The sequence below is a fragment of the Haliaeetus albicilla genome, chromosome 7 (genome assembly GCF_947461875.1).
Source record: "Haliaeetus albicilla chromosome 7, bHalAlb1.1, whole genome shotgun sequence".
Taxonomy (NCBI): Eukaryota; Metazoa; Chordata; class Aves; order Accipitriformes; family Accipitridae; genus Haliaeetus; species Haliaeetus albicilla.
In genome coordinates, this window is record NC_091489.1 from 10345592 (window position 1) to 10373291 (window position 27700).

Sequence of the window (27700 nt, forward strand, 5' to 3'; positions counted from 1 at the left end):
AACACTTGTTAGGATCCTAAATATCTGAAATACCTTCAGAAAAAGAAGACTGAGACTGCTGGATTATTTGTATACTTAGGGAAGTGTGTGTCACTCCTTTAATTCAGAAGCTGTGACTTGCTAGATCAAACAGGGTAAGGCTAAAATGAAGGTAATATTTCTCTGGGAGGGTTCAAGGAGAAATGCAGAGAGTCATAACTTCTCATAGATAGTTTTTGTTGGAACAGTATAGCTTAAAACCCCAACCAACAAACCTCTGAGGGAAACAGCTGATGAACCCAGATCAGTGTTGCAAATTCTTCTGGGTATGTTGCTTTACTTGCCTTGTCACTTTTTGCAATGAGAGGGAGATAATAAGCGTTAACTGTCTGGGTTACTGTATGTTTCTCTGCTATAGAGACAAGGGGTGCATGTGAAGAGCGTTTGAAAGGCCTTTGTAAGCAATTTCTTATTTTTAGAGTTCCTTGTAACATTAATATGTACGGGTAACAAGGAAGTCCATAAATGTTTTTTGAATAGAGAACGTGATGGAAGTCTGGTTTTGACAGTCCATAATCTAGAAATGTAAATTCTGTCTAGAAATTATTCCTTTCTTGCATGAATATTGATAGGATTTGACCACTTATCACTTAATCTGCACTGACATTTGGTACACACGTTGTAAGCAGTAGCATGTTATTGTAGGTGTCAATATATGCAGAGGTATAGCCTCTGTAGTAATTCGGCCATTTTTTTTCTTTTTAATATTTACACTGGTAAATAGTACTATTTGACTTGTTCACTGTAAATCAGTGAGCCCTGAGTCTCATTGTTATGCTCTGCCTTATAATGTGGCCCAGCAAGTGACTGTATCCCTCTATTACAGCCTCAAATTACTTGTTCCAAACAGCATCAGTGTGACTGTTGAATTGCTGCTGTGTCTGCAGAAGAAGCAAAGGCAGCATGCAGGTGTTCATAACTTCAGTTCAGTGACATCTCTAATGATCTACAAGAATGACTCTTGCAGGCTGACCTGTCTCTCTTGCAGTACAATTCACATTCATGTCAGTGGCCAAGCCTGCAGTGGGGTATCCCTGCATGTCTCTGAAAGTGAGAGACTGGTGCTGAGCTGCCTGAGCCCATTTTAGGGCCTGCCACTTAGGCTAATGCTCTTTCTGCTCTTCCGCAAGGGGTGGTGGGCCTGGCTGCAGTGCCTTGCTAAGGGAGAAAGCTGCAGCATGACAGAGCAGTGAAGGCAAGCCAAATGTTTGGATCCAGTTCCAAGCTGGGTGTGACAGAGGTCAGAGTTTCCTTTTCCTCTGTTCTTCATTCCTCCTTTCTGACAAGGGTGTGATGCAACCTGGCTGAGGCTGTAGTACTATAGGATGGCCGGCTGGCTGGTTTCTGTGGCTGTAGTGGAAATTCACCCACAATAGCAGTCATCACATCTTGGTCCTTTTCAAAACTTTCTATCAACTCTTAATGCTGCCTGGTGCAGTAGTTCTGTGCCTGTTGGCAACAGGCATTGGTGACATCAGTCTGGCAAGTCCACCTGTTTTGAAGAACTTAGCTTCAGAAGGAGTTTATTTAACGTGCATACATGGGAAACTGCCTCAATACCAGTGATGCCATATCTGTCAGCATAAGCAGATGTATTTGGATAAAGATATCTTTCACACAAAATAACAAGCGAAGAACCTTCCCTCCTAACTCATTTCTTTCATAAGTGATAATGGAATTCTTTTCAGAGAGTTATTTTCACAAATTCAGATCTCTGCACACAGTTTGATTCTTAAAGGAGTGCTTTTAATATTTTTTTAACTTGTTCTGATAACAAGTGGCCATCTCTAACAGTTTGGTAGTACAGATGCAGCCCCCAGGAACTTCATTTCTAGAAGCTGTTTGCTGTCTTAATAAATGGCTGTTAGGTGGTAGAGTTTGCTACCTGTATTGTTCGTGGAAGCAAATGAAAATACAGCTCTGTTTCTAAAACAGTCATCTATTACTTACAATAAAAATAAATGTCATAAGTATTACAAAAGATATATTTAACTGTTACTTTTATTGCCTGGCTGTATATCTGACAGTTCCTTTCAGCTGTTTTGATTTAGTTAAGACTTGTATTTAAAAATTGGCCTCATGATGGATTGTAGATAACTCCAAGTTGTCAGCCTTTTCCTCCAATGGTGCATGCTGAGAACTACTGTCTTATAGGGAACGCATGAGAATAAATTCCAGGGTGATGTTCTCATACGGTTCACTATGACAGTGTTTGGGGGTTTTGCAATTACTTTTTTTTCCCCATGAGCTGCACTTCAGTCCTGGATTTTTTTCAAAATTTAGTGAGGGTCCTGGTCATCCTCCTGAGCAAGCTACCAAGTTTGAGAGCCTGAATGATTTTTGATCAAGATGACCAGAGCAATGAAATGTTAAATCAAAGGATTGTGTCAAGGTGGCTGTCATACCAGCAGTACAGTGAATTCCACTGTCTTTTCCCCTCCCTTTCCCAGCCTTCACTTCAGATCATTTTGTGCTAGTATGAATAACTTAAATGTAGCCATCTTCTAAAAGACGAAAGAACAAGTGCTGCGTACATCATGCTTTCCTTTATTGCGTCCCTATTGTCATTAGAGTAATCAGGCTATTAAAGAATAAACTAAGAAGCTTACCCTGTATAAACCAAATTGAGCTCTTGTCTTCCTTCAATTACATTGGATTAGTAAATTAGAGTAGATTAGTAAAATCCTTCTACACTAAGAAGCTTAAAGAGGGAGGTAGATAATTTATTCAAAAAAAGTAATTTCCTACTTATATTGTACAGGGAGAGCAGTGTGCTTGTAGCAGATTTTGGCTTATGTGTTGTAGTTTTGAGTTTGGGCTAAAAACCCAACTGTAGTAGGAAGAGCATAGAGTTGTTAATGAGGGATACAGTCAGTATGCAGTGACAGGGTTTTGGCCTCTGTTTTCAGGATTTCCTTGCAGCACTGAAGCCAGGCTGTTCTGTTCTGTGCTGTGTGTGAATTCTGTTTTGCAATAACAAATGTTTTGGTGAGTTTCTGGGGGCTGAATGTCGTGACCAAGCCATATTTAACTCTCGTAGCTAGAGAGGCTTCAAAACCAAAAGCAAATCTGTTCTGTGTAATAAAAGACTTTCTTAGGTGGGTCAAGAGCTCTCACAGTAAAGGTTCATCACAGTGTTCATTATTGCAAAACTCTAGAGCAGAAAACCTAAAATACAGCAAGCTACATGTGAAGTGCATGTTAGTCACACTTGTGACAAAAAAAGAAAAAAAAAGTTTCACTGCTGTCATTGATCTTAGAATTCATACGACGATGTACAATTGGTTTTCAGTGTCAGGAAAATTAATTGCGCTCTGGTGATTTTGTGACATCAGGAAAATAGCATCTCAAAGGACATGTTCAACTAAATTTTTTGAAACACTTTATGTAGTTTAAACAGTGAACACTTTTTCCATGGAAACTGCTTGTTAATGCTGTCTTAGTTTAACTACAAATGACCTTTGTAAATACTTTTACTGTTACTGTGCAGTCCTGAACTGCAGAAACAGTGTTTTCTCAGGGCTCAAAGTTTGGCTGCAGTTTTGTTCTGTGGAACTTCGATGTTCTATTCCTCACAGCTGCATGTGTTCATAGCAGCAGCCCAGCTTACACAGGACATGGTCTGTTATTCTGTCTCTGCCTTTGCCCTATAGCAAGTGCCTCAGTTACCAAATAATGGGCACGAAGGGGAGGTTGTTTTGAACCCCAGTGATTCATAGTTGCATTAAGCCCTCTTACTGTAGGATGTCTCTCACTTTACCCATTCTTAGTCAAACTGTATGTGTTGCTTATTGTTTATAAAGTGTGTATCTGCCTGGTTATTTACCCAGATTTGCGGGGGAGTTGTGTCATTCACAGTGAGCTGAGAAAGCTAATAGGTTTTCAACCATTTGACTCCTAGGATGTCCTAGGTATATTAATTGTCAGAAACTGTAACTGCGTTCCCAGTGCCCAACATTCTGCACCTGATGGGGAAGGAGACAAGGGTGGAGAGCAAACCTTTTATTCTGCTGGTGTAGTTCCTGAAAGGGTCACTGGTTATTTTGCTTCTTAAAACCTGCATGTTGAATATTCCGTCATCATCTTTACCTTGGTGACAGCTAAAACTATGGTGCTATTGCTGATGACTTCGTATTAAATATGCTCCTTGTCTGAGAAAGAATGACTTATTTCCATTCTATTACTACAGTAATCACATAACCTGTTTCTCTTCTTATAGTTTCTGCAGTCTATGATTCTACCCTCAATTTTAGAAATAATGAGAATCCAACGTTGCTGGGAGTTCTAAATGGAAAGAAATATCATGCAGATTTATATGTAAGGCAAGTAATCCATATTTTAATTCCTTTTTGGCATACAGGACTGTGTACTTGCAATCACAATTGCATAAATAAGGAAATACTTTCAAGCAGGTAATGGACAGCAAATCTCTACCAACCTGGCTTCACGTAACTGCAGATAAAAACTCATATGGCATTGGAAGAGTTTCTTTTAAAGTTCTGTGACTAGAAATATGTGGGGATTCTATAAAGGTCAACAGGATTTTTTGTTTGTTATTTTTTTATTCATTTGTGTGTCTATTTGTCAGCTCCACAGTGGGACCTCTTTTCAGTCATTTGGCCAGAATACCAAACATCTACTAAGTTTTCAGATGGAGTGGCTTTATACCTCTCTCTGGCACAATAATTTCCACTCACGTGGAGGCCAGGCTCAGGACTGTTCCCATCTCTGTTTGGTGTGGTTGTTGATGTATTTGACTGCCACTCCCTCCCTACCAAAAAGGGGGTTGTTTAATGAAAAAACAGTTACCTGGATTCTGTATCATTAGTGTTTCTATAAGTGATGAATACCCCATTTGCTTCCCATAATCTTAACGGGAATGGGCCAATTCCAAGGCCCTTATTCCCAGGCCAGGCTCTACCAGCAGCACCCATGCTGCAGGCACTCAGGGCATGTGATGGTTTAAGGTTGGAGCATAGGAGCCTAGAAGTGATGCCACGAGTGATCAGGAGTTCATCATAAACCAACTGGACCAGCCAATTATACCTATAAAGGGGTTATCTTGGGTACTGACATGAAGTGGAGTAGGGTGAACTTTTCTTCTTACCTTCCCTTTTCTGCCTGTTTGAAAAAATATTTCTTCAGAACTGTTTTTGCCCAAGGGTAAAAAGAAACTTTCTCTTGATTCCTCAGGCTGCAACCCGAGTTTGCATTCCTACTTGGCTCTCGTGGGTAGCTCAGCCTAGTGGCCTTGTGTTTGGTGTACATGGCCTGGCTGGCTAGTGTTCATGGAGGAGCAGCTGGCCCTACCTATGTGGGCCATTCCTAGAGGCATAGGAATGCACTGTAGAGGTGTGCATCTTGCTGTGTCTCCCTTTACACCCTTCCAGCCTGCTGCCAGTCAATCTAGCAGAGCATGGAAATTGCTTTTCATGACTCGGGCTAGCTGTTTGCCCTTCTGTCCTTTTAAGCTTCCTGAAAAGCTATTGCAAGCAGGGTAAACCTCATGGCAAAATTTGTTTTGGCAATTAATTGGGGACCATCACAGATGTTCTTCAAAATCTTCCATATTTGCTTATTGATGTGCTGTAGGTGTTGCACTCGGTGGAAGTTTGTAAAATTTGGATGGCCTTGTTTGTCTCTGCTTAAATTCTGTTGACTTCTAATGTTTGTCATTTGATGGCTTTCTTAAATAAACGAACAAAACAGTAGTGTTGCACCTCTTAATTTATTAACTGTAAACAGGAGTGTCCCGACTGTGAAAAGTGCTCTCTCCTGTGCTGAAGAAAGTTAATTTGATGTCGCTCTTAATGGATATTAATTAAAATATATGCTATATTGAAAAAATTAAAATTATTAAAAATTGCTATTAGCATACCTGAATGAGGATGACAAGGGGATTTTTTTTTGTCACAGGATTATTGACCAAAATTCATGTAATGTGATGAAAACTCTGTTTTGTCAAGAGAGGGTTTTTCAGTGATAGAAGCCATTTTGCTGGAAATTATCCAACCAAGCTGCACGTAACAAAAAATACAGGAATTGGAAATGTTGCCTGAAAAATACTAGAGTGCTTTACCCTAGGTATAAGGAGAATAGTTCGTTTTTTCTCTCTGCTGCCTCGCTGATTAAATACAGCCTTGAACTCCATAGGCGGGGTAAGAAATTAATTCACTTAAAACCTTTGTTTGGAAACAGAAAACTGCAAACCTTAATCTAGAAAGTGGCTCTAGTGAGCTCAAACATAATGCATTACTATTTCAGAAATCTTAATTTCTAAATTTCAGATACATCTAAAAACTGAAGGTGGCTCTAGAAGCAAACTATATTTTGCTGATCTGGGAGCTGTTACCACAAATTTAAAAAAGGTGGAAAGAGTAGTGAGTCTTCTGTCAGATGGATAATCTATCTGTATAGTTCTGTATAATGTAAGTGCTGTTCATAGGAGCTGAAGTATTTAATACTCTTCAATTTCTCTTGTTTACCATTGGCAGGCGGATTCCGCTAGAGGAAGTCCCAGAAGATGAGCAGGAATGTTCTAACTGGCTCCACAAGCTGTATCAAGAAAAGGTTGGTTTTTTTGTCTAGACAGCACTTGCGAGCCACTTAGTGCCCAGTTATTTATACTGCTAGTAGACCTTTACAGTGTGTATACATAGTGGTCCTGCTTTGGGGGCTTGGGGTTGGTTGGTTGGTTGGTTGGTTTGTTTTTCAGGATAAGTGCTCTGCTTCTTCAGACACAAACTGGTCTTGTGCTGTCAGTCATGATTGCCTTTATTTTGTACTTAGAGCAACAGGAAGAAAACTTGAGCGAGCCTCCATAGAGTAGTTTTAGAACTCTTCTTTAGAAAGTTGCATAAGGATACGAAAGACACAACTACCTCCTGGTTGGTAGACGGACTTCTTCCCCTTAAAGGCACTTCCTAAATCAAGAAGTAGTTTGTGGGCTAAATGAAGTATGTTTTGCTTTAGTGTATTAGAATTTTTGTCCCTTGTTTTACCCTGTCTTTTTTTACCAAGGCAAAGATCTAATATTAATAGGACAGGCTCATAAATTGCTTTCACATTGTGTGCATAGAAGGTATGTATTTAAGATTGCTAATTACATAGGATGGGGGCAGAATAATAATGACTGTGCATTTGTAGATGTCCACTGATTTTTTTTTTTTTCTTTTTTCCTCAGAATACTTTCATATGCGTCCTTCAGACTTTCAGAATCTGTTTCTCATGGGTTTTGTTTTTATGAACATAGGAGATAATGGTTGGGGGATGCGCTCTTTGGATAGAGGCAGCACTCCCATTTCAATCAGTGGGAGTCATAGGTATGCAAAACATGAGGGCCTAGCAGCTCAGTTTGCTCCAATAAATTGATCTAAGTTATCTATTCAGGCTGGAATACAGCAGTGCTTTGGATTCTGAAGTAATAGAGTATAGCTATGCTCTGGTTTCCTCTCATTGGGGCAGCAAAATTCTGCTGTGTTATTTGTTGTACACTGAGAACACCACGTTAGCATTTCTGTATTGACTATGTTCTAGTCTTTCTCGGCTTCAAACCATGACTGTCTCTGGTTTAATTAACAGCCCCGCTAAGTGGCTTGCTTACAGGAATATGAAAAGTAAATGTGTGTTGAGACCTCAGTTGTAGACCTACTAGCTTTGTCTCTGATCTCCGTTCTTGCAGATTGTGCCACTAACACCTAATTCAGACATGGCCCCTAACACCTTGCTGCAGAAAGGCATCATGTTACCCGTGGGCCCGTGCTCTCTGCAGGCATTGCAAAAGTCCACCTTCTGCTACTATGACTTTATCTGTAACCCTGTTTCATGTTCCTAAGAACTGTTTAGACATTTGCAAGACAAGAACATAAATCAAATGAGAATGTGATGATTTTTTTCCCGAATCTGTTATTACGTAGTTTAAAGTAATTCACTTGAACTTTTTTCTGTTATTCCCTCTTTCGCGAACGCTCAGTTGTTTCTAGTGCAAACAGAGCATACATCTATCCTGCTTTCTTCATAACAACTTAATTTGCTGGTTGGTTAAATCCATAGTTTCCTGTTTAAGTATAGGAGGAAGGAATGCATGTTCAGATTTTGTTTCCATTAAAACTATTCTGGTTGTGTGGCATTTTTTTGGTTGTTTTTTTGTGTCTTTCGTGGTGGTTTTGGTTTTTTTCTGAAGGTGGCAGCATCTTCCTCTTCCTTCAGCTGTTTTGTATTAGTGAAACTGTTACTTCATTGCAGTCATTCCTGGTTTACACAAGCCCATGTCTCTGTAAAATCAGACTGGGAGAATATGGAGTGGGGACACCTTCTTCAAGAGTTCTGAGATGATGAAAGCCCACCTGCAGAGTAAAAATGCAATTCTGTTTCACCTTTCTGCCCCGCATCTTTAAAAACATAATTGGCTCTTAGGTTGGATAACAGGGAGCATTGCCACCTAGGTGTTGTTTCAAAAAATGAGGTCTGTTTCAGATTAATGTCTTCAGAGTCAGTAAACATTTATGATAAAATGAAAAAAACCTGTATTCAAAGGGCAGTAATTCATTGCAAGATAGGCACTCATCCCCTGTTTTGTCTATTTTGCTTGTAGCACTCCACTTTCTGTTTCAAAGTAAGACAAGGTATGCACACTACTGAAAAACAGAGCCCCTATTGTATGTTGCATTATGGTTGCATGTGCCGTTGTTTATGCTCAGTGATTTTCATAATTTTGCCGTACCTTCTCAAGACTTGCATACTGGGTGCTGAATTATGCTCTAGTAGTATGATGTAGTAGGTGGGGAGTGTCACAGGTACTGAGGTCAAGGCTGGAGTGCCATCCACTTGTGATGATCAGGGCCACAAAGCTGTTTGAATGAGTAATGAGATCAGCAGTTAGTGGACATGAAGGGACATGACTTTTTTTTTTTTTCTTCTTTTTTTTTTAATTGTCATTAATAAAGAAATAAGAGTCTTTGAGAAAAGCTTGTTCTGTTGATTTTACCTCATTGCCTGATCTCAGTTACATGTACCTCATTCTGAGATACTGCTCTCTGGGAATCTGGTGTGTTTATGTTCTTGCTACTTATCACTTAATTTTCTGGTTTAGCCACTGCTGCAAATGCAATGAACAGGGCCTTGCCAGATACACAGTGTCACTGTGCTATTCTAAATCGGACAGTGTTCTCCTTCGTTTTCCAGGCTTACAGTGAGTACCATGTCCACATGCTTCTTCCTCACCTGGGATGAATTTTGTCTTTCTATGGCTGGCCAGCACTGTTAATGCCAAATTACAACAGAGGTGCAATTTGTGTTGCACATTGGCTTTTCTTTTTTTCATTTCTTTTCTTCTCTTTTTTTTTTTCTTTTTTTTAAACTGCCATTGCTAGAAAGACTGCCTTTGACTTTAAAAATGACCAGGTTGAGCACCCTAGTGCCTGGTCTGAAGAAGTACTGTATAATAGTCACAACTCTGCTAGCCCTTGCATGTTTGTTTTCTTTTTTCACCTCCTTAGAGCCTCAGTGCCTGAAATAGAAGTTTTGCTTGAGAATCTTAATTTCCATTAAAAAGAAAGTGAGCTTCTAACTCTTCTCACTTGTAAGAGAAGCATGGAAAACAAGGCGTGAAAATATATGCTGAAATGCCCCAGGGAATTAGCAGAGCATAACTGAAGAGGGGAAGTGTACAGAACTCCAGTGTTTGGGAACAAAGGATGTATTTTTGGAAGCTCATTCTTTGTGGGCTTCCTCATGAAAGGGCAGTGGCATACCTCTGCAGTCAGACCTCCCTGGTGGGAGCAGTGGGGAAGAATCCAGTTAGCCTCTCAGAAGATGACGGATGTTCCCTGATTTCCCACCACTGCATTACCCACCCCACTGTCTGAAGTAACTCGAATTTGGTGGGGGCATTAGAGGGAGCATGTTTCTATGTCCAAATATGATACTTGGGTAGGTGGGATTTATTACAAACTGAAAATAGGCTCTGTATGCAGGGGAATGAAAGGAACTTAATGTGGGCGAGGTGGTTAAGGGAAATTTTAAGGTACATCATGGGTTTCAATGCTGACTTGAGCTGTTGATGGGTACACAGGCACCCTTGCAACGGCTTAGAAGACAGATCAATCCACAGATCTCTCTTCTGCAAGGAATGTGAATGTTTTTAAGGGTAAGGAATTGTAACTGAATTGAAGAGCTGTTCCCCACAGTGGTGTAAAACGTGTAGTGGAGGTGATGGCATTAACCTTGTTTTGACCGTTGTGTATTTATTCCATCTGTCTCAAACTTCTTGGTGAGATGTGGTCAACGGTTTTGCTGCCCCTAATAACGTGCAGAGCCAACAAAGAGAAAACTGCTGCGCTTGTTTTAAGTGAGTCTGTCTTGCTCTCTGTAGTAATAGGCCCCCTAATGGCAATACCAATAATAGTCAGAAATTCTTAACTTTTCTGGGTAATACCTGTATTTAGAAACCTAATTGTATATAGTAGAATTCAATTTACTGATGATTAGTAGCTCTGTGTTAAACCAGTCATAAACCAAAATCCTCGAGGCACTGTAAAGAAAACTTCATACACTGTGTAATTTGTTGAAGACAGCTAATTAATTGGCCATAGTGATCCCAGTACAATCTAGCTCGCACGTGCGAAACAGTCATAATTTTTCAAATCTCAATAAAGAGAGTGCAATGCTTTAATTACTGTGTAGTCTCTTAAAAGCTGAATGTTCCCTTTGAAATAGATAAAATGTTAGCAGCCTGTAATTGCTCAAGTTGCCATTAAATAAGTAAAGAATTGTCTGTGTCAACTGGAGGGTAGGTAAATGTAAAATCATAGCATAGTAGAAATAATCTTGGGGTGGTTGATAAGGACAATCTTGGCTTTGCCAGAATTTTTGGAAACAATCATGAAGTATTCCTTTCTTTGAAGAAATTTAGTACTTCATTCTGACTAAATTGAGGTTCCTTTTTATGTCAGTCTAATGCTGACTTCATTAATTAAGCAGTTTTATGTGACAACACAGATTAATAATCTTTGCTTTTGAACCAGTAGCAACGTTTTTTTTCCCCCACCCACTCTGATGTCTTGGGTTGATCACATCGCTAAAGGCAATGCCGTTCATCCATATGGGCTCTAGAGGAAGGTGCTGAATTCTACGTCTTCTATGCTTTAAAAAACACACACCACAAACAAAAAAAACCAAACCCCACCCCACTGTCTTCCTCATATTATACTAAAAGGGAGTCCTTTGTCAAAACCAGTGAGAGATTCTAAACTGTTTGCATGCTCAACTGTCAGTAGAGAGGTTCAGCGCCCAAACTTCCTTCCGTAAGCTTCATGGGAACAAGATGAACAAGACTGCATCTATGGGACAAAGCAGACAGGAGGGGGTGGTGTTCTTTGGAGTATGGGACAAGACAGTGTCTACTCACCTTTTCTGACAGGGCCATGGATGCTGGTTTAGAGCAGTAGTTGGAGAAAACATTAGGGAACAGAGGATCTGCTGCTGAACATGTAGCCCAAACGCTTCTATAGCTTACCAGCAGTATTTGGCCAGTGGCTGCGGCTCTTGCAGGATGGTCAGGATTGTACGACCCCTCACCCTTCTTGTTTTACTGGGCTTGTTATACTCTCCAGGCATGCCATTTTTCAGGCTTTTATGTGTAGGAGAAAGAAAGGATGCGCACATCAATGTAAGCTCTTTTGTTTTGGACTGGGTGTTCATTGACTTCAAAGTACAAGCTTTCCAGCCATGACTTGTTCTTTGATCTTCCCCCATGGTTACAAGCCTGCAGAAAGACGAACATCAAAGTCAGGAATGGCTAGTTTTATTGGCAGATGGGGATTTAATTGTTGCCCTCCTTTGTTCTACTAGGATGCATTCCAGGAAGAATACTACCGAACAGGAACCTACCCAGCAGTCCCTATAGTACCACCCCGACGACCATGGACGCTTTTGAACTGGCTTTTCTGGGCCTTATTGCTGCTATATCCTTTATTCAAGCTGCTTATCAACATGATCAACAGTGGATCATCACTGACACTGGCTAGTTTTGCATTTGTCATTGTAATGGGTAAGTTTTCTGAAACAAAGATTTATTGAGGCTTACTAAATATAAACATGACTTGTGAATTCAGCAGACCATCTGAAACTATATCCACTTTATCTTGGAACAGGTTAAATAGATTCTTGTTTGTTTGTTTATTTTTGTATAGTTGTATTATTTTTTTTGTAAGAGCTGCATACAAAATGTTCTGTTTCTGCAGAAGTCAGAACAGTAACTTGCCAGTGGGTTGCCTACAAAAGGTTTCTTTTCTTGTGTAGTGTGTTACTGGGTTGCACTTTGAACGCCTAGAATAGATGCTCAAGGATAATTTATTCTGTTGAGAATTTTTTCATCTAATCATAGTCTGATATGTCATCCACTGGAAATGCGTGAACTTGTGATTTATGGACAGCCTGTTGTGGCCATCTACTCTTGACTTAATGTATCACAGGGCACAGAATATCAGAGGTGATGCCTACAGTTCCTGTGGTAGTTCTGAACTGCCTTGGTTTGTGTTTAAACTGGTATGTTATTTAAGAGGAGGAAGGAAAACAAAACAAGCAGCTGGCCCACAGAAAGGGAGGGAGTTCTCATTTGGTGTCCTTCATGGAAGCAGGAATGAGGTCAGTTTGGCAAATTACATCCTATTTGGGTGTTTGTGCTTTTTGGCATATTGGGTGCCTGTTTGAAGAATAAGTTCCCTTCCAGAATAAGTCATATATTTATAAAGCAAATATTTTCTGTGGCTGCACTGACCATCACATGTATTTATGGCTTCATCACCTTAACGTCTGTGTATATTACTATCACCCTTGGAGAAGGAAACAGAACTTCAGTCCCTCTGGCTCTGAGTGAACTTGGATGCAGAGATAGTAGAGTTAGCTTAAAAAGCCATGTCCAAAATAACAACAGAGAAAATGGGGAAACATGAAATGTTTTCTTGTCTCAGAAGTGCATCTAGAAGCGCATCTTTGCTTTCCGCCTAGGAAGTTGTTCCTAACACATAATATTTCTTTGCATTCTCAGAAGTCTGAATCTTGAGCAGGCCCCATGCTAGTCTGATCAAAATGAATTAACTAATGTCCTTTTGCCCATCTGTGAAGAGCTTGATATGGTAGGCACACAATATTCTTTTTCAGAAAGTGCCCACCAAATCAAACCCTGCGTAAGCTACTGTGGGAGCTTCTTACAAAGATAATTGGAGAAGGAAGAATTTGTGTGTGTGTGTGCATGTGTGCAGGAAATTTGCTTCTTGATGCTTTGGGCCAGGGGAAGGAAAAGAAGAGCAAGGATAAGGTCCATCATAATAGTTGGTACATTAATGTGGGCAAGGTAGAGCAAAAGGGAGGGGAATCCTGTGCTCTGGTCCTCACCTGGAGAAATTGTTGGTGCTTTTTACCCTGGGAGTGTTTTATGTAAAGAGTGTAAGAATTTCTTGGAGCAGTGACTACAACTTAGAAGCACCTTTTTTCACCCACCTTACTTGTTGGAAGGCACAAGTGGGGTGTGTGTGTGTGTGTGTGTCCGTCCCCTTCTCTGACTGGTGAATAGGATGGGAGTGAAGAGTGAGCGCTATGGTTGGGGGTGCTCCTCGGGAACAGGAGTTGTTGGCTTCAAATCCCCCTCAGTTGCAGAGAAAGGTCTATTGGTCTCCCCTATGGTTCAAAATGGATATACAACAATGGGCGGGATGAGGTATGGCACCGTTGCAAATGCTACCTCCCTGGCAATAGTGCTCAAGAGGGCATTTGTTCTGCCTTTGGAAGAAATGCTGGTATAGTCTGTGTTTGGTACTGGGCTGTGAAACAATGGCCTAATGGGGCACTGAAGCTTAGCTGTTGCAAAATTTTTTAATTTCTCATCTTTCCTTCAGGATTTTCCTCTTAATTCAGTTTCTCCACTTAGTGGGCTGGTTGTTCGGGTGCCATTCCAAAGTGCCTCATTCCTTGTGTACCCTCCACAGGGAGCCTCACTGCATAATTCAGGGTTTCTGGATTTTAACCTCAGGGCTGATGCTTTAATGCTTGGCACTGTGGCATCAGACATGTTTCTGGATTTAGCCCTTATTAATTTAGTTGAGTGACACTTCACCCCCCACCCTAAGTCCGATACCATCTTGCCATTAGTGGCCTTTACAACTAAGTCATGTCTTCTCTCTATCAGGAAATGAGGGAAAGAACCTATGAAGAAAATAAGCTATGATTCTACTACGAATGGACAGCAAAAGAGCCCTTTTTTTCTTTTTTTTTTTTTTCTTTTTCTTGCTGCCTTACTCCCCACTTAGCTTTCTTCTGCTTCTAGCCACAAGGAAAGATTAACAAGCAGGCTGGTGTGAGTCCTTTTTTGAATGCAGTGATAATCCAAAGGACTTGTTCTCAGGTTATTTGTAATGCTGGAGCTAACAGAAAACTACAGCAGCAGTCTGCTGCCAGAATGAACGCCTGAGCTCCCAGGCTGCAAAAGCACAACTGAGGAACACATTAAGAATGGTGAGATTAATGGGACACTGTGCAATGTGCATTGCTGCCCCATACATATCCACCACATTTGTGGGACGGTACAGGTTGCAGTCCTTTGCAACCTGTCAGAGACCCCTGAGCTTAGCAACAGCTCTGTTCTCTCTCTGAATACCTGGTGTGATCAAACCCAAAGTGCTTATAATTGGCCAGGATTTGAGTCGCAGCAGAAGATGCTGCATTGCCTGTACTAGAGGTTGTCACCTGATTAGACTCAGCCAGCCACCTCTTGCTGATGAGCAGGCAGAAAGAAAGATGATGTTGTCACTTATTGGCAGATAGCAGCCGCTGGGAAGCTGTGGAGGGAAGAGAATCTGTGGAAGTGGAAGGAAGCTCAGCCTTCAGTAAAAACAAACGAAAAGCACAGCATTTATCCTGGTCACTTAAAAGTGGATGTGTCCTTACTCACCAAAAGAGCAACAGTTCCCTTTGTATGTTTTAGTCTGTATCTCTTTTACTATATCCCTTTAAAAGCAATGTTACTGCTAGTTGGGAATCATTGGCCTCATTCTGTGGAAGCATCTCAACTGCAGCTAAAGCTGTTGCATTGTTGTAGCCAATAGCTGAGTTTCTGTAGCAGGGCTGTTCTCCCAAAACTGTGCTTTTTATTCTGAGGGGTGTCTCTGTCATGAATGTCCTGGGAGGGATGCAGCTGTCTTCTGACAGAGGAGCAACCAGTATTTTATTTTGCAGTTCTGCCTCCAGCTTTAGGCAAGGTCTCAGAAGTGACTTTGGCAATGGCTGGGACGTAGCAGTAGATGAACACAAATGTACCTGGGAGGTTGTGACTCTTGCTGCCAGTTGAAACTGTCTGCTTGGCAGATCCAGTTTGTAGCGAAGCAGGGAGGACTGGATTTGCTGCCTTCCAGTGTGAGTGGTAATTGGTACCAGGTGGCTTAACAATTAAAGAGGAAGCTTTTTCTGTAAACCAGAGGGATTTATTTACCATTGTGATCAGATGATGAAGCTGCCTTTTCACATTGCTCCTAGTAGACTGTTTCCCTCTGTTCGTTAACTGAAGCAGCACAGGTAGCATTTGGGACGTTATTTTTTTGTATGGTAATTTGACAGCTCACCTGATACTCTGGAATCCAGAAGCTTATTGCAGTCCCTAATAGCCCATTATAAGTCAATTTCTGTTTCTAAGGGCAGATTTCAGTACCTGATAACATCACCTTTATTAGCATAGGTGCAGATAGCACAAGATGTGCATAACCCTTCAGTGATGGGAAGGAGCAGAGAAACTAGGAGGTCCTTCTACCTGGTAGCCTCTGCTTTGTTTTCAGAGTGTCATTTGTCTTTTGGACAGTCTCTGCTAATTGTGCTCTCCAGTAAAACACGGACTGGCTTGTAAGTAACTGGCTGTTCAGGTGGAAAGAGCGGTAAAAGAAATGCCCCAGGGCGGTCAAGCTGAAGTGAAAGCACTGTAATACCTCAGACCCTAACTCTCAGATCCAAGGAATGAATAACCAATGTATATATAGCTCTGCTGGTTCAGCTCAAACACTTTCAGCCCTAAATAAACAATGTCTCCTCTTTATACTGAGAATGCTGAGCCATCCCCTCTTGCTTTGCTGTGCAGCAGTTTGGCTATTTATACTTATAACAATCATTGCATTGTGCTAATATCTAACTACCAGTCTGGGACCAGGAGCCCTTTGTGATACTACTTGAACCAACACAAGGTGGTCCCTGCTTGCTCCAGAGGTTAAATGCTCAAGCAGTTTGAGGGACAAAAGTCTCTTCTGAAAACTGGCTGTAGTTTCATAGGACAGACACATGGCAAGAGATTTACGTACTTAGCTTACAACTGCTATTTAAAACTTGGGGCTGATATTTAGTGTTAAAGCAATGAGCAAGTCTGTCAAATGTCGGTATTTGTATTTGGCAGCCGCTACTTTTTTGCCTCCTCCTGCTTCCCCAATCTCATTTGACTCCAACAAACCCAGCGTTAGGTTGCCTTTCACGTTTTGGTAATTTGTGTTGAAGAGAACAACCTTCATGCTCTAGAAGTATTTTATTATAGAGCTGTCAACAGCAGTTAAAAGGAGATTGTTGGTTCTGTATGCAAAAGATGAGAGGGCTTCTCTTGGCTTTTAAATGAAGAAGTAGCTCTTACATGTCTAATGCTAAAAGCGTAATGGCATCTGGGCTTATGGCGTGGAGCCAGCAGTTAAGTATCAGTTACAGGCAAGAGAAGTATTTTATTTGAACCAAGCATAAGTAGTAATGAGCCAGCTTTGATTCTGCAGGAGCTGTATGTCTGCTATACAGTATGTGCACAGTGCTATTTATTAGAAAACCTGTTTCTGTGGATCACAGCACAAACTGTGTGTAAGTCCTTGGTGACTTGACAGTGTCCAAGTGCAGAATATGGACCAAAGGGTCGAAGCACGATGTGATCTGGGCAGCAAGGCTGTTGATGCCCATAGGCTGAGATGAGTGGAAGGTGAGGAGACCACAAACCAGCATTGTTACAGTAAGTTTTACAACAGCAGGAGGATACAAACCGTGTGTAGGATTCTGCCTGTGTTGATTGTGCCTGTTGGTGGAGCTGCCAGACAATCTGGCCTTTCAGCCTGGTGCCTAAAACTGGTTGTTTTTTTGTTTTTTGGGGTTTTTTTTGTTTGTTTGCTTGTTTTGTTACTTGCTTGTTTCCTCTCCTTAATAGTACATAAGATACGCCCTAAATGGCAATTTCTACCATTCATATAAGCTTGAATTGTACAAATATTCATTTCAATGTATACCCTATATAACTCAGGTGTACAGCAGAATATATGTGGGACATTTTTATACCCATACCTGTTGTGCTGCTTATTGCACTTGCTGTGTGGTACGAGCCCCAGATAACATGAGAAGAAATCCTGAGGTGTGAGACAAAAGGTGGAAATCCTCTGCTGAGCTAAGTTTTTTGCTGAGGGAAGTGGTACTATGTGTCGGAGTGGGGGTTTTCTTGGAGCTTAAAAAATGTTCTAGGAAAGAGATTCCATTATTGGCTCTGTCGATTTGTGTTAGCTCAGCCCTCCCTCAGCCCCACCACTCTGGCAGGCAGAGCAGGTCCTCAGCAGCCTCCTGCAACTTTTGGCTGGTGGGTAATGATGGGCAGAAAGATGGCAGGAGCTCAGTTCCCTTCTGCAGTTTGCCATGGAGCAGTGCAGGGATGCCTCAGCTGATAGCTTTTCTCTCCTGCTCTTCTCAGAATGGGCTTAAACTCTCACAGCTGACTAAGTTAGGCACAATTCCTGCTCGATCTCCCTTTCTCCCCTTCCTTGTAGTAAAAAGCCCTTTAAGTTTCCCTTAGTATAGTTGTATTTAAAACAACAGCGGAATAAATCCTTAAACATGATGGTATCACCAGGGTATGCACTAAGGCTCCAGGAGGGTTGAGGAGGGGAGGCAGGCAGTGCAGGGAGAAACCACTGAGGCACCCCTGCACTTACTCCACTTTGCTTCCACAGGCTTGGCAAACATGAGCAGTCCCTTCTCCTTGCACCCCACCTTCTCCAGGGTGCTGAGGGCTGCAGGGTGAAATGAGGACAGAAGGGCAGTGGCAGCTTCTACCAGGGAGCAAAGGAGAAGGGAAAAAAAGCCCAACCAAAACTGAACTGCTGAACTAGGTATTTCTTGGTGTCCAGGCAGTGGCATTCCTCAAACTGGATGAAATCCTCAATGTGCTCTGTGGTTGCTATAACAGCTGCTCTTACTTATGCTTTGTCCATATCCAGGTGCTGTTTCTATCCCCTCTGGTTAAAGTCTTAATGCATGCTTACTATTATGTTACAATCCCGGACTGCAGGCTAAATGTTGGATCTTCCTCTCGTCTTCCCTAGCTCATGGCCATTCAAATGTCAGAGATGTTTTTTTCTTTTCTATGTGTGAAACCCTTCCCTTGTCCCAGTGGCATGCATTTCCATTCACGGACTAACAGTGGAGCGTGACAGTCTCCCTTTCTGGGCTGTTCACTGCACAGCTATCTGCCTGTGAGAGGACCCTGCTTTCCTCCCGTCTCGGCAGCCAGGAGACCCGAGGGCAGCCCCATGGGTTCCCCGTTGCACCACTGTCTGTTCAGCCATGGCTGTGTCACATCATGTGTGACTCGTCTGGTATCCAGTTACCACCTGCACTTCTGAAAACTGTCAATTTACTGTCATACTACAAAACACGAGTGTGTAGTTGATTGGTTTAGTTTCAAGTGCTGGTATTTTGAAAGAATAAAATACACAGTGCCTTTCATGCAAGCCAATCAAACAGAAGACAACAGCTGAGGTGGGAAGGCACCTCTGGAGATCAGCTAGTCCAAAGCCCCAGCTCAGAGCAGGGTCAGCTTCAGCAGGTTGCTCAGGGCTGCGTCCCATCGATGGAGACTCCACAGCCTCCCTGGGCAGCCTGTGCCAGTGCTCCATCACCTGCACAGTAAAGACTTTTTTCTTCCTTTTTTTTTTACTTATGCTCAGAGGGAACCTCCAGTGTTTCATTGCCTTCTGTCCTGTCACTGGGCGCCACTGAGAAGAGCCTGGCTCCATCTGCTTTACACCCTCCTTTCAGATATTTATGCGCATGGATAAGATCGCACTGCGCTTCTCCAGGCTGTGAACAGTCCCAGCTCGCTCAGCCTCTCCTCATACGAAGGACGCTCCCTCCACTCCCTTAATCATCTCTGTGGCCTTCACTGGCCTCACTAGTACATCCGTGTCTCTCTTGTACTGGGGAACCCAACTGGACCCAGCACTCCAGATGTGCCTCACCAGTGCTGAGCAGGGTGGGAAGGATCATCTCCCTTGACCTGCTGGAAACACTCTTTCTAATGGAGCTCTGGGCAGCTTCATACTCCTTTCCCACGAGGACACACTGCTGGCGCCTACCAGGAAGGCCAGGTCCTTCTCTGCAAAGCTGCTTTCTAGCCTATCTTACTTAAATAATATACATTTGGCTTTTTCAAGTTGCCTTACCTACTTACAGTTACAATATTTGTTCAATAGTCTGTGCTCCACTTTAGAACAGGTTGCTTGAAGCACAAGAGAAATAGCTATTTAAAAAAGTGATGGTTTTGCATGGTTGAAGAGGTAGTGCCAGGTTACAGGTGGCCAAGCAAGCAACTAGTAAAGCACAGGAGCAGCACTGGTTACAGCTGACAGGCCTCTCCCATTCCTGTGCCGAAAAAAGCAGCGAATGCCAGGACACAGGGTGTTGTATCATCAGCCCTCGTAGTGGTGCAAAGCCTCCGGATTCTCTTGGTGATCTTGAGGTCTGACTTGACCATAAAGAGGCCTTTGGCTGGTAAGGAATTGTTCAGGGTCATATTAAAGAGGTAAGGACTGATGGGAATGAGACATTGCGAGCACCTCACAGGACTAGGTCTTTTCACCATCAGTCAGCAAGAAACTGGGATTTGGAGGCTTAGGGGGGAGGTTCCTGGCTTTCTTGGTTTTTTTTTTGGAAAAAGCATTTGGAGCAGAGGGAGGGTGTTTGTGATGCCCAGGTAGGTTTAGACCTGAAAGAAGTGTGGCAGTTTTGGATATACACAGTAGCTGAGCAGAAGTTTGGGGAGTAACAGCTGTGAGGGGAGGGGAAGGCCAAGGCCTTAGGCTAAGTTGTGTTTAACGTAAACAGTTGCTTCAGGAACCACAAATTATATTAAAAAAAAAATTTAAAAAAATCAATCCCTGTGCATGGTAAATTATTACCACTAAATCAATTAGAAAAGTCTTTTAAATTAACCTGGCCTCTTGTAATGGACTGTTTCATGAGCAGTAGTTTAAAATGCCACAACTTACTTTTTGTTGTTGTTTATGAAGATCTGAAGTGCCTTCTTTGCACTTGCTCATGCTCTTCCAGGCACGGGGCTGTTGAAAGCAGGCACAATTCCCTTCCCCTGTCACACCTCGCATGTGGATACATTAGTACAGCTTGTCACTCAGCTCCTGGGAGGCAGTAACACCAGTGGCCCCAAAGCACCCCCTTCTCCCAGCCAGCCTTGGCTAAGGTTTAACAGGGCTGAGCACATCATGCCTGTGCCTCCCACCCCCGTGCTGCTTCATGTAGCCTCTTTCTTCCCTGCTGGTGGGAGAGGTCATGTCTAGCCTGGGGCCAGCAAACTAGAAGCTTCCTTAATGAAATAATACTGTGAGGGCTGCTTATGTGATACAGGAGCGTACTTTTCATCGAAGGTCAAGTATGGGTAGTTACTACTACTGCTGTGCTGCTGTACAGGCCTTCAATTTCTGTCTGCAAACTGCTTTTGTTCTTTATTTTTATTGCAGCTTCTGTTGGTGTCAGATGGATGATAGGCGTTACAGAAATTAATAAGGGCTCCACCTATGGCAACAATGACAACAAGCAGAAACAAAAGTAGTGTCTTCAGACTGCTTCAATCCAAAGGGAACAAATGCAACTTCTGAAAACTCAAGTGCATATCATGGTCCTTCAAGTGAGATCGAAGGGAGCATAGGATAAGCAATTGCCACACATACCTGAATTTGTGCTCCTGTTATTTTTCTCTGGGGGTTTGGGCTGGATGACACGCTTGAAAGATGCACTCCTTCGTACACTCTCCACAACAGGTTTGCATTTGTTTGTTTGGTTTGTTTTCCTATAAAGTGTCTTAAGTTTTGAAGAAAAAAAAAAAATTCCAGTATGCTTGTATGATGAGACTCTACCTGGAAACTAACTGGAGCTGCAGCCTTTATCTTTCTTAACTTGCTCTAAGGAATGGATTAATGTCAGAAGATTGTTACAAGATGATTAAAATTGATAGTTGTGTAGATCACTTGTTAACAGTTTAACAACTATAATCTGTCAATGTTTAAATACGGTAAGATGCTCTGCTTGGTTATACCAGTATTGGACTGAAGAAGCTCTACTGAACTGGCAGAACTGCAGTAGAGTTTTTCTACATCTGTAACTTATTCCCACAGTGTGCACCACATGGGCCCTCTGAAACTTCAGCCAGTCCCCAGCTAAGGGCCCACTGGGTTAGATCAGAGCCTTGCAGTGGCATAACCTGGAGTGGAATTTGGCCTTGCAGCCTGAACAGAGCTATGTTACCCACTGCCACATTTGTCCCCAGGCGATGCATCAGAGGGATAGCCAAAACCTGTGATTCTTTCTTTTGAGAGTAAATGCCATTTATAGTTTGGAAAAACTGAGGTAACAGAATTCCTTTCAGCTTTAAACACTGATTAAAGTTCTAACTTTAAAAAGCCTTCCTAACAATGGTGGAAACAAAACAACTGGGTATGCTGTAGCTAAGTAATGCAAAGCATGCATTAAAAGTTATGCCCCATACCCATACTGTTGTGATCCCAATTAAAGCTGCTTGTCTGTCTTTTCTGATAAATTAATTTACATGGTGCCTCGTAACAGCCAGCCTGAGGTAATAGTTAAATTATCTTTTGCTTTTCTTTTGTGGAGAAAAGGGGAAGTAGGAGAGAGTATTGGTATGGCTTAAGAGTTTTTTATGGCTGTCTGGACTTGCTTTGACACCCTTCTGAATTAAATAAAACTAGAATCAAGCTCCTTGGGAAAACAGTGTTGTTCTGACATCTCTACTACTGATTCCAGGGCAGCCTCCTCTTGTTTTTAAACTTCAAGGGTTAAGGATATGCAAGTTACCAAAAAGAGCTTGTTTCAACAGAGAAAAATGGAGAAGAGACTGCCAACTACCAGCAATTATGATTGAAAAAAACCCAATCTTTTAAAATTTAAAGATACTGATGCTGAGCAGTGGGGATTATGATTGGCACTTTCAGTGATGGTACATTTTCATTGCACATGGGACTAAACCATGATAGTCTGGGAATGAAGAGCCTGTGTGTCTCTAGAGAAGAAAGCGAGCAGTCTTAGTTCTAGCAGCTGGAATTAAAAAACATTTCTCTTTTCCTGTAACAAAACTGAGGCCAGAAGAAACAGGGGCTAATACAACAAAATACGAATCATTCCATGAAATATGCATTTGCTGTTCAGTACATCAGATCATCTAGAAACTAGTCTTTTTAATATGCAGCACCTAAAGAACAGGTGGAGTAGTGCTTTTAGCATGGGGCAGTAAGTGAAGTTTTTCGAGAGTGGAGGCAGTAAAACGTACACTGTGAAGGAACAGGCCTTGGGAATTGTCAGTGACTAGTCTGGGGGGCTCTCTTCCCCACCTCCATTCCCTGTGCTCTCAAGGTTTCTGGAATAGGCTGTATGATGTCATGAATGTAAACATGGGCTTTAGTGTAATTTTCCCAACACATGAAATAGAGCCTCAGACCAGAAAATATTGCTGTGCTTAGAAAGCTATTCTTTTAATAAAGCTTATGTCCTGCACTCTATTTGCTAAAACAATATTAACAGTGGAAAACTGAATATTACAACCTGTAGTAGTGTCTGAAGGTCCAGCTATCCCATAGTAATGCATTAGGCATGTTAATAAGCCAGACCTGGAGACCCTGTACACAAGACTGAAAATGGGTGGGGGTGGACAAGAGAAAAGATCTCTCCAAGCACATTACTGTAAGCCTTACCTGCCAGATCCAGCGGGCTTTTTTCAGGGTGGTAGAACGAACCCTCTGTGCAGGAGTGAGCAGTTCTGAGCAGCAAATACGTATTCCTGTAGTGCTAGAGACTAGCTTTTTTGCCTTTTTAAAGAGCCACTGATAGAACATGCTGGTAGGGAGACACTTAACATTCCTTATGAATCTTAGCCCTTTCCTCTCCAACTGCATGCAGTGTCACTTCTCCCAGAGGAAAACACCAAACATATACGTACTTTGGAAAGAGCATTTAGACTATTTCATACCCATTTCCCTGGGACCAACCCTTAGAACAGGCTGAGGGCTAAACACACCACTCCTGGATCCGTCCTAAGCACTTCTAGAAGTCCCAGCACACAAGGACCGCACCACTGGGCCCTTCCAGCATTCCCTGGCAAACAGAGAAAGCTTAAAGGTACTTGCCAAAGTTACACTAGTCCAGTTCACTGTATTAAAAGAATGACATACATCATTACGGAGCAGCATTTGCCCCTCGTCCCCACAAGCAACTGTATGTTCTACAACTGCCTTAACAAAAGTAGTCTTAACGTTTGTTTATACAAAAATAAAAGTATAAAAAGCTGACGTGCAGTGAATGAGTTTTCTTTTGGTCAGCAACAATGAACTAGTAACAGTTTACTTTTCACCTTTATCCCCTGACTCCTAAAAGCTGTCCACAGTTCCTCTCTGCATACAAGGGCACCTGAAACAAGGCAAATGAGGACACAAACCGCTCGGATACTTCTGATATACTGCAAAGCAAAGCACATGGCAGGCCAGGGGGGACTTTTACCTCAGGTACTTTCATAGTCCATGACAACATACCTCCCCTCCTATTGTAACTGAAAATAAAGAACTGAAGAGGAGGGAAAGTCTTTGTTTAAATTCAACATTGTATTTTTGAGATCCTAGATACAGTGCACTGGTGACCTGCACAGTGAGGCTTGTGCTTTTCTAGATTTAAATGTCAGATTTCATGACACCGTCTCAACAGCTCACCCACCTGTAACAAACCAAAGATTTGTGGATTAAGAGGAGAGAGAGGACTTCTTTAGAATAAAGCCAAATATTAAAAGGAAGTAAGTAAATAAGAAGTTCACTACTTACTTCATCAGTTAGTTACCCATTTTAAGGTCTAAAGCTGTAACAGGAAAATGTAAACTTGCAGTAATGCTTACAAGTAACAGTTTTAAGTAAGTAAAAGTCATCTGTTTGTAATTAATAGCAAGTCAAACAAAATAACTAGATCAAGTGTTGCAGATTGCTGCTTCTAATTGCTAACCACTTCTAACCTCTCTCCATTTTCTGAGACCAAGGACAAGCGGGGTGGTGAGGACATCAAAGTCCAAGATCAGAAATCGTTTTTAAAAAGCTAAAGTTAAGAAAGTTCTTGGTTTTGCCAAATGGAACAAAAGAATAATCTTAACCAATTCTCCTCTTGGCCACAGAAGGGCCATGCAGACCACTCCCTGTTCACAGTACTCACATTCAAGAAGAAAGTAATTTCAGACCACGACTCTATTATCCCTTATATGACAGGTAGTGTCAGGAATTGCACATCACCTTATTTCTTCAGGAGAGGATGAAGGGGGTGACCTTAATTCTATTATGACCTATGTAAGAAGCACCTTACACTGCACATGTTGAACTTGACAAAACATGGACTACTGCAGTAAGAGAAGCTTATTCCAGTTAGGTTAGCTTAGCAGTATTACACAAGCATTGAAAAAAAGTTTAAAATGTGACACCACCCCACATACTTATTTTGAGAAGAAAAACCCTTCACCAACAACTCCTAAAATAAACCATTTATTGAGAAAAAACTTTTTTTAAAATTTCATTAATCAATCAGCCTTGTGCATAACAAATCTGAAGCTTGCCAAAAACAAATAAAACAAAAAACCAGTAAAAGTTCACAGTCAGTGCACTCAACAAACAGATTAAAAAACAAGGTCCATAACGCCTGATAACACTACAGCATTTTCTGAACCTAAAGAGTTCAAAAATACTACATATTTATTAACATTACAGTTCTCAATCAAATGAGAAACAGGAGAAAGAACAAAAAAATGTATGGTCCATATACAGTAGTAATGGCACTTTCACTGAAACATGCAGCTTCTTCCAACTTGCGGACACTGTCACATGAGCAACATGTGCCAAGTAAAACATACAGGAGCAGCAGAGAAAGTGACGCTCGTCACTTGTGCAGTCTTCGTAAGTTCAACTTTTATACTGTTTCTCAGCACAGTCTTTATGTAAATATTACATACAGTAGTGATTAAAAGATATCTTGCCAGAATAAAAAAGGCCAGAGAGTGAAAAACTTCATTCTTCGTCTGTGCAAACCTGTGAAGGGGACAAAAGGCAATTAATTCAATCATCTCCCTGCTGCAGCAAGAAGGTGACAATGCATCAGTTTCTTTAGCACCTTCACTGAACATCTCTGAAGCTTTCTTTCTCCCTTGTCACACAGATAACGAATTACAAGTGTTTATATGTGAATACTGATGTTTCCACTGTCACCATGCAACTCTTGCGTGCCTACAGAAGCGTTCTGCCTCTGTGATGGATGGGATCTGGCTACAGTTGCAGTGACGAGGGGGATGGGTGTGATGATCCCAAACACACTCATATTGAACCAGAATACCAAAGTGAACAACTTTATGCTTGGCAACTGGGACAAAATTCAATAACCTACTGTGCTGCTACTTCTTCAAAAAAAGGAAGTTACTGATACACCTAAATTTGTAGCTGTGAATATTTGTCTATTCTTAAGCAAAGAATCAAACGACAGTTCATGCAAGAACTGCAGACTGTTATGCCAGTTGCCAGATAAACATTCAAAGTGAACTTAACATTAAGTATGAACTTAAAAGCAGACCCTTGCACTGAAGAATGGTAGAGTTCTAACACATGTGCTTGTTTCACTTTTTATGGAGGGGACCCTTATCTCTACACTCTAGAAGTCTGTGCATATGTACTCACTAAAATTTTAGGCAGAGCCCTTGGCAGATCCAAATAACTACCACCAAGTTGAAGCTTGACAAGTCTTTTTAACATAAAGATAATGCATCTCAAAACAGCAGTGAAAGTTGACTGCATGGTACACACCAGATTTTTAGTCAAATGTTTGCTAGCAACATCACACGTGCTTCTGAAAAGTTGCCACACCTTGTTTTCTGGACAGCATCAACTTGATACCAGCCTCCCACCGTGACACAAAGCCCTGTGGCATAGCTGCAAATGATGAAGCCAACTAAAAGCTGTTTCCAATTCCCATCTACAGTCTTTGGAGCCAAAGCTATGAGACAAACCTTGACAAAAGGATGATCGAGGAGCTGGCTGGCCGTCCACCTCATCTTCGGGTCACTTTCCAGGCAGTGGCAAAGGAAGTCTTTCCCTTCTGGGCTCACTTTGTCTGGAATAGGAGGTTTATGACCCATCCCCACTTTATACATGATCTGGAAGTTGTGCTCATATTCGTGCCAAGGCCTCTGCAACAGGTAACAGCATTGCTGAGTGCAAGGTGTAGTGAGCAACTTGCTATGCAATAGCACATATATTTCTGTACCCCAGGAAATTAAAAGCCACCCCAGTACTTGCAGACTTCAGTGTGACAAATTGCTGGAAGTGGGACCAGAATTTGCAGAGAAACTGCTAAGAACAGTTTGCAGTCATTCAGTACGTGAAACATCCCTACCTTGCCGGTGACCATCTCTATAACAACACAGCCCAGGCTCCAGATGTCTGCTGCACGTCCGTGCCCTTCTCCTTTAGCTCTAGTAATTACTTCTGGAGCCATGTATGCTTTGAAACAACACAGATGATGTCATCAGTTCATACAGCAGAAGAACAGTAAGTGATTAATTGGGCAAACCAAATGCTTTTTAATACATCTGTAATGAATTACCACTCAGCTTTTCTTGCTAAGTTTTGTCATTTGCTGGCTTCTTGTTCTTTGACACGTTTGCAGCATCACTGTCTTTCAGTTTGAAAAAGAATAGTGAAAATGCTGGTACAGTATATGCTTTCAGTTATTTTCATTTTTTAAAAATAGATTAAGCAGCTGTTCAGTAAGAACAGTACTGTTTCAGTAAGGCTGCAGAGAAAGATACAACCCCAGAAAACACAAGCTCCAGCATCTTTATAATTACTGAACAAATACAATATTATTTCTCGCGTTACATCACTCACTGATTGTTTTGACTTCTGGATGTAAAGTACATCTAACCAGCTAAGATAAAATCAAGTTTCCTTGAAACACATCATTTTACTCCAGCACAGACTTTGGCAAAGGTATCTATCTTCTTTTACGGTAACTAGACAAGTATTTGCCTAGCACATGCTTCCTTACCTGCAGTCCCCAAAGTACTGTTCACTTCTCCAGGCATTGTCTGGGTGTTGTTCTTAAGTTTCACTGAGCAGCCAAAGTCTCCTAGTTTAATCAGTCCAGATGAGGTAAGAAAGATGTTCGCTCCTAGGAAACATAACAAAAAACAGTAACACTTGTTATAAATGAGTGCTGAATTAAGGAACGAGGGCTTCTCAGTATACTCTTGGAAGTTACACAGTAGAGAAGAGCTGAATTCGCACTTAGATCTTTA

At 41.7% G+C, this 27700-nt stretch overlaps 2 protein-coding genes across 11 annotated transcripts in view; one reads left to right on the top strand and one right to left on the bottom strand.

Annotated features, from left to right (window-relative positions):
• The window catches only part of AGPAT4 (1-acylglycerol-3-phosphate O-acyltransferase 4), a 76966-nt gene extending 53288 nt beyond the window's left edge, over window positions 1-23678 (top strand). For all 3 annotated transcript variants that reach the window (XM_069786900.1, XM_069786898.1, XM_069786899.1), the window contains 4 exons: window positions 4259-4361; window positions 6534-6609; window positions 11890-12088; window positions 20841-23678. In XM_069786900.1, the coding sequence (XP_069643001.1) occupies window positions 4259-4361; window positions 6534-6609; window positions 11890-12088; window positions 20841-20932 (470 nt within the window). In that variant the 3' untranslated portion in view covers window positions 20933-23678. The remainder of the gene's footprint in view (window positions 1-4258; window positions 4362-6533; window positions 6610-11889; window positions 12089-20840) is intronic.
• Window positions 23679-24886: 1208 nt separating this feature from the next.
• The window catches only part of MAP3K4 (mitogen-activated protein kinase kinase kinase 4), a 79488-nt gene continuing 76674 nt past the window's right edge, over window positions 24887-27700 (bottom strand). For 6 of the 8 annotated variants that reach the window (XM_069786905.1, XM_069786907.1, XM_069786904.1 and 3 more), the window contains 4 exons: window positions 27451-27573; window positions 26797-26903; window positions 26411-26590; window positions 24887-25442 (listed from right to left, as the gene is read on the bottom strand). In XM_069786905.1, the coding sequence (XP_069643006.1) occupies window positions 25422-25442; window positions 26411-26590; window positions 26797-26903; window positions 27451-27573 (431 nt within the window). In that variant the 3' untranslated portion in view covers window positions 24887-25421. Of the gene's footprint in view, window positions 25443-26410; window positions 26591-26796; window positions 26904-27450; window positions 27574-27700 lie in introns of those variants that run through there. The other 2 variants (XR_011325368.1, XR_011325367.1) reach the window with 2 other exon arrangements.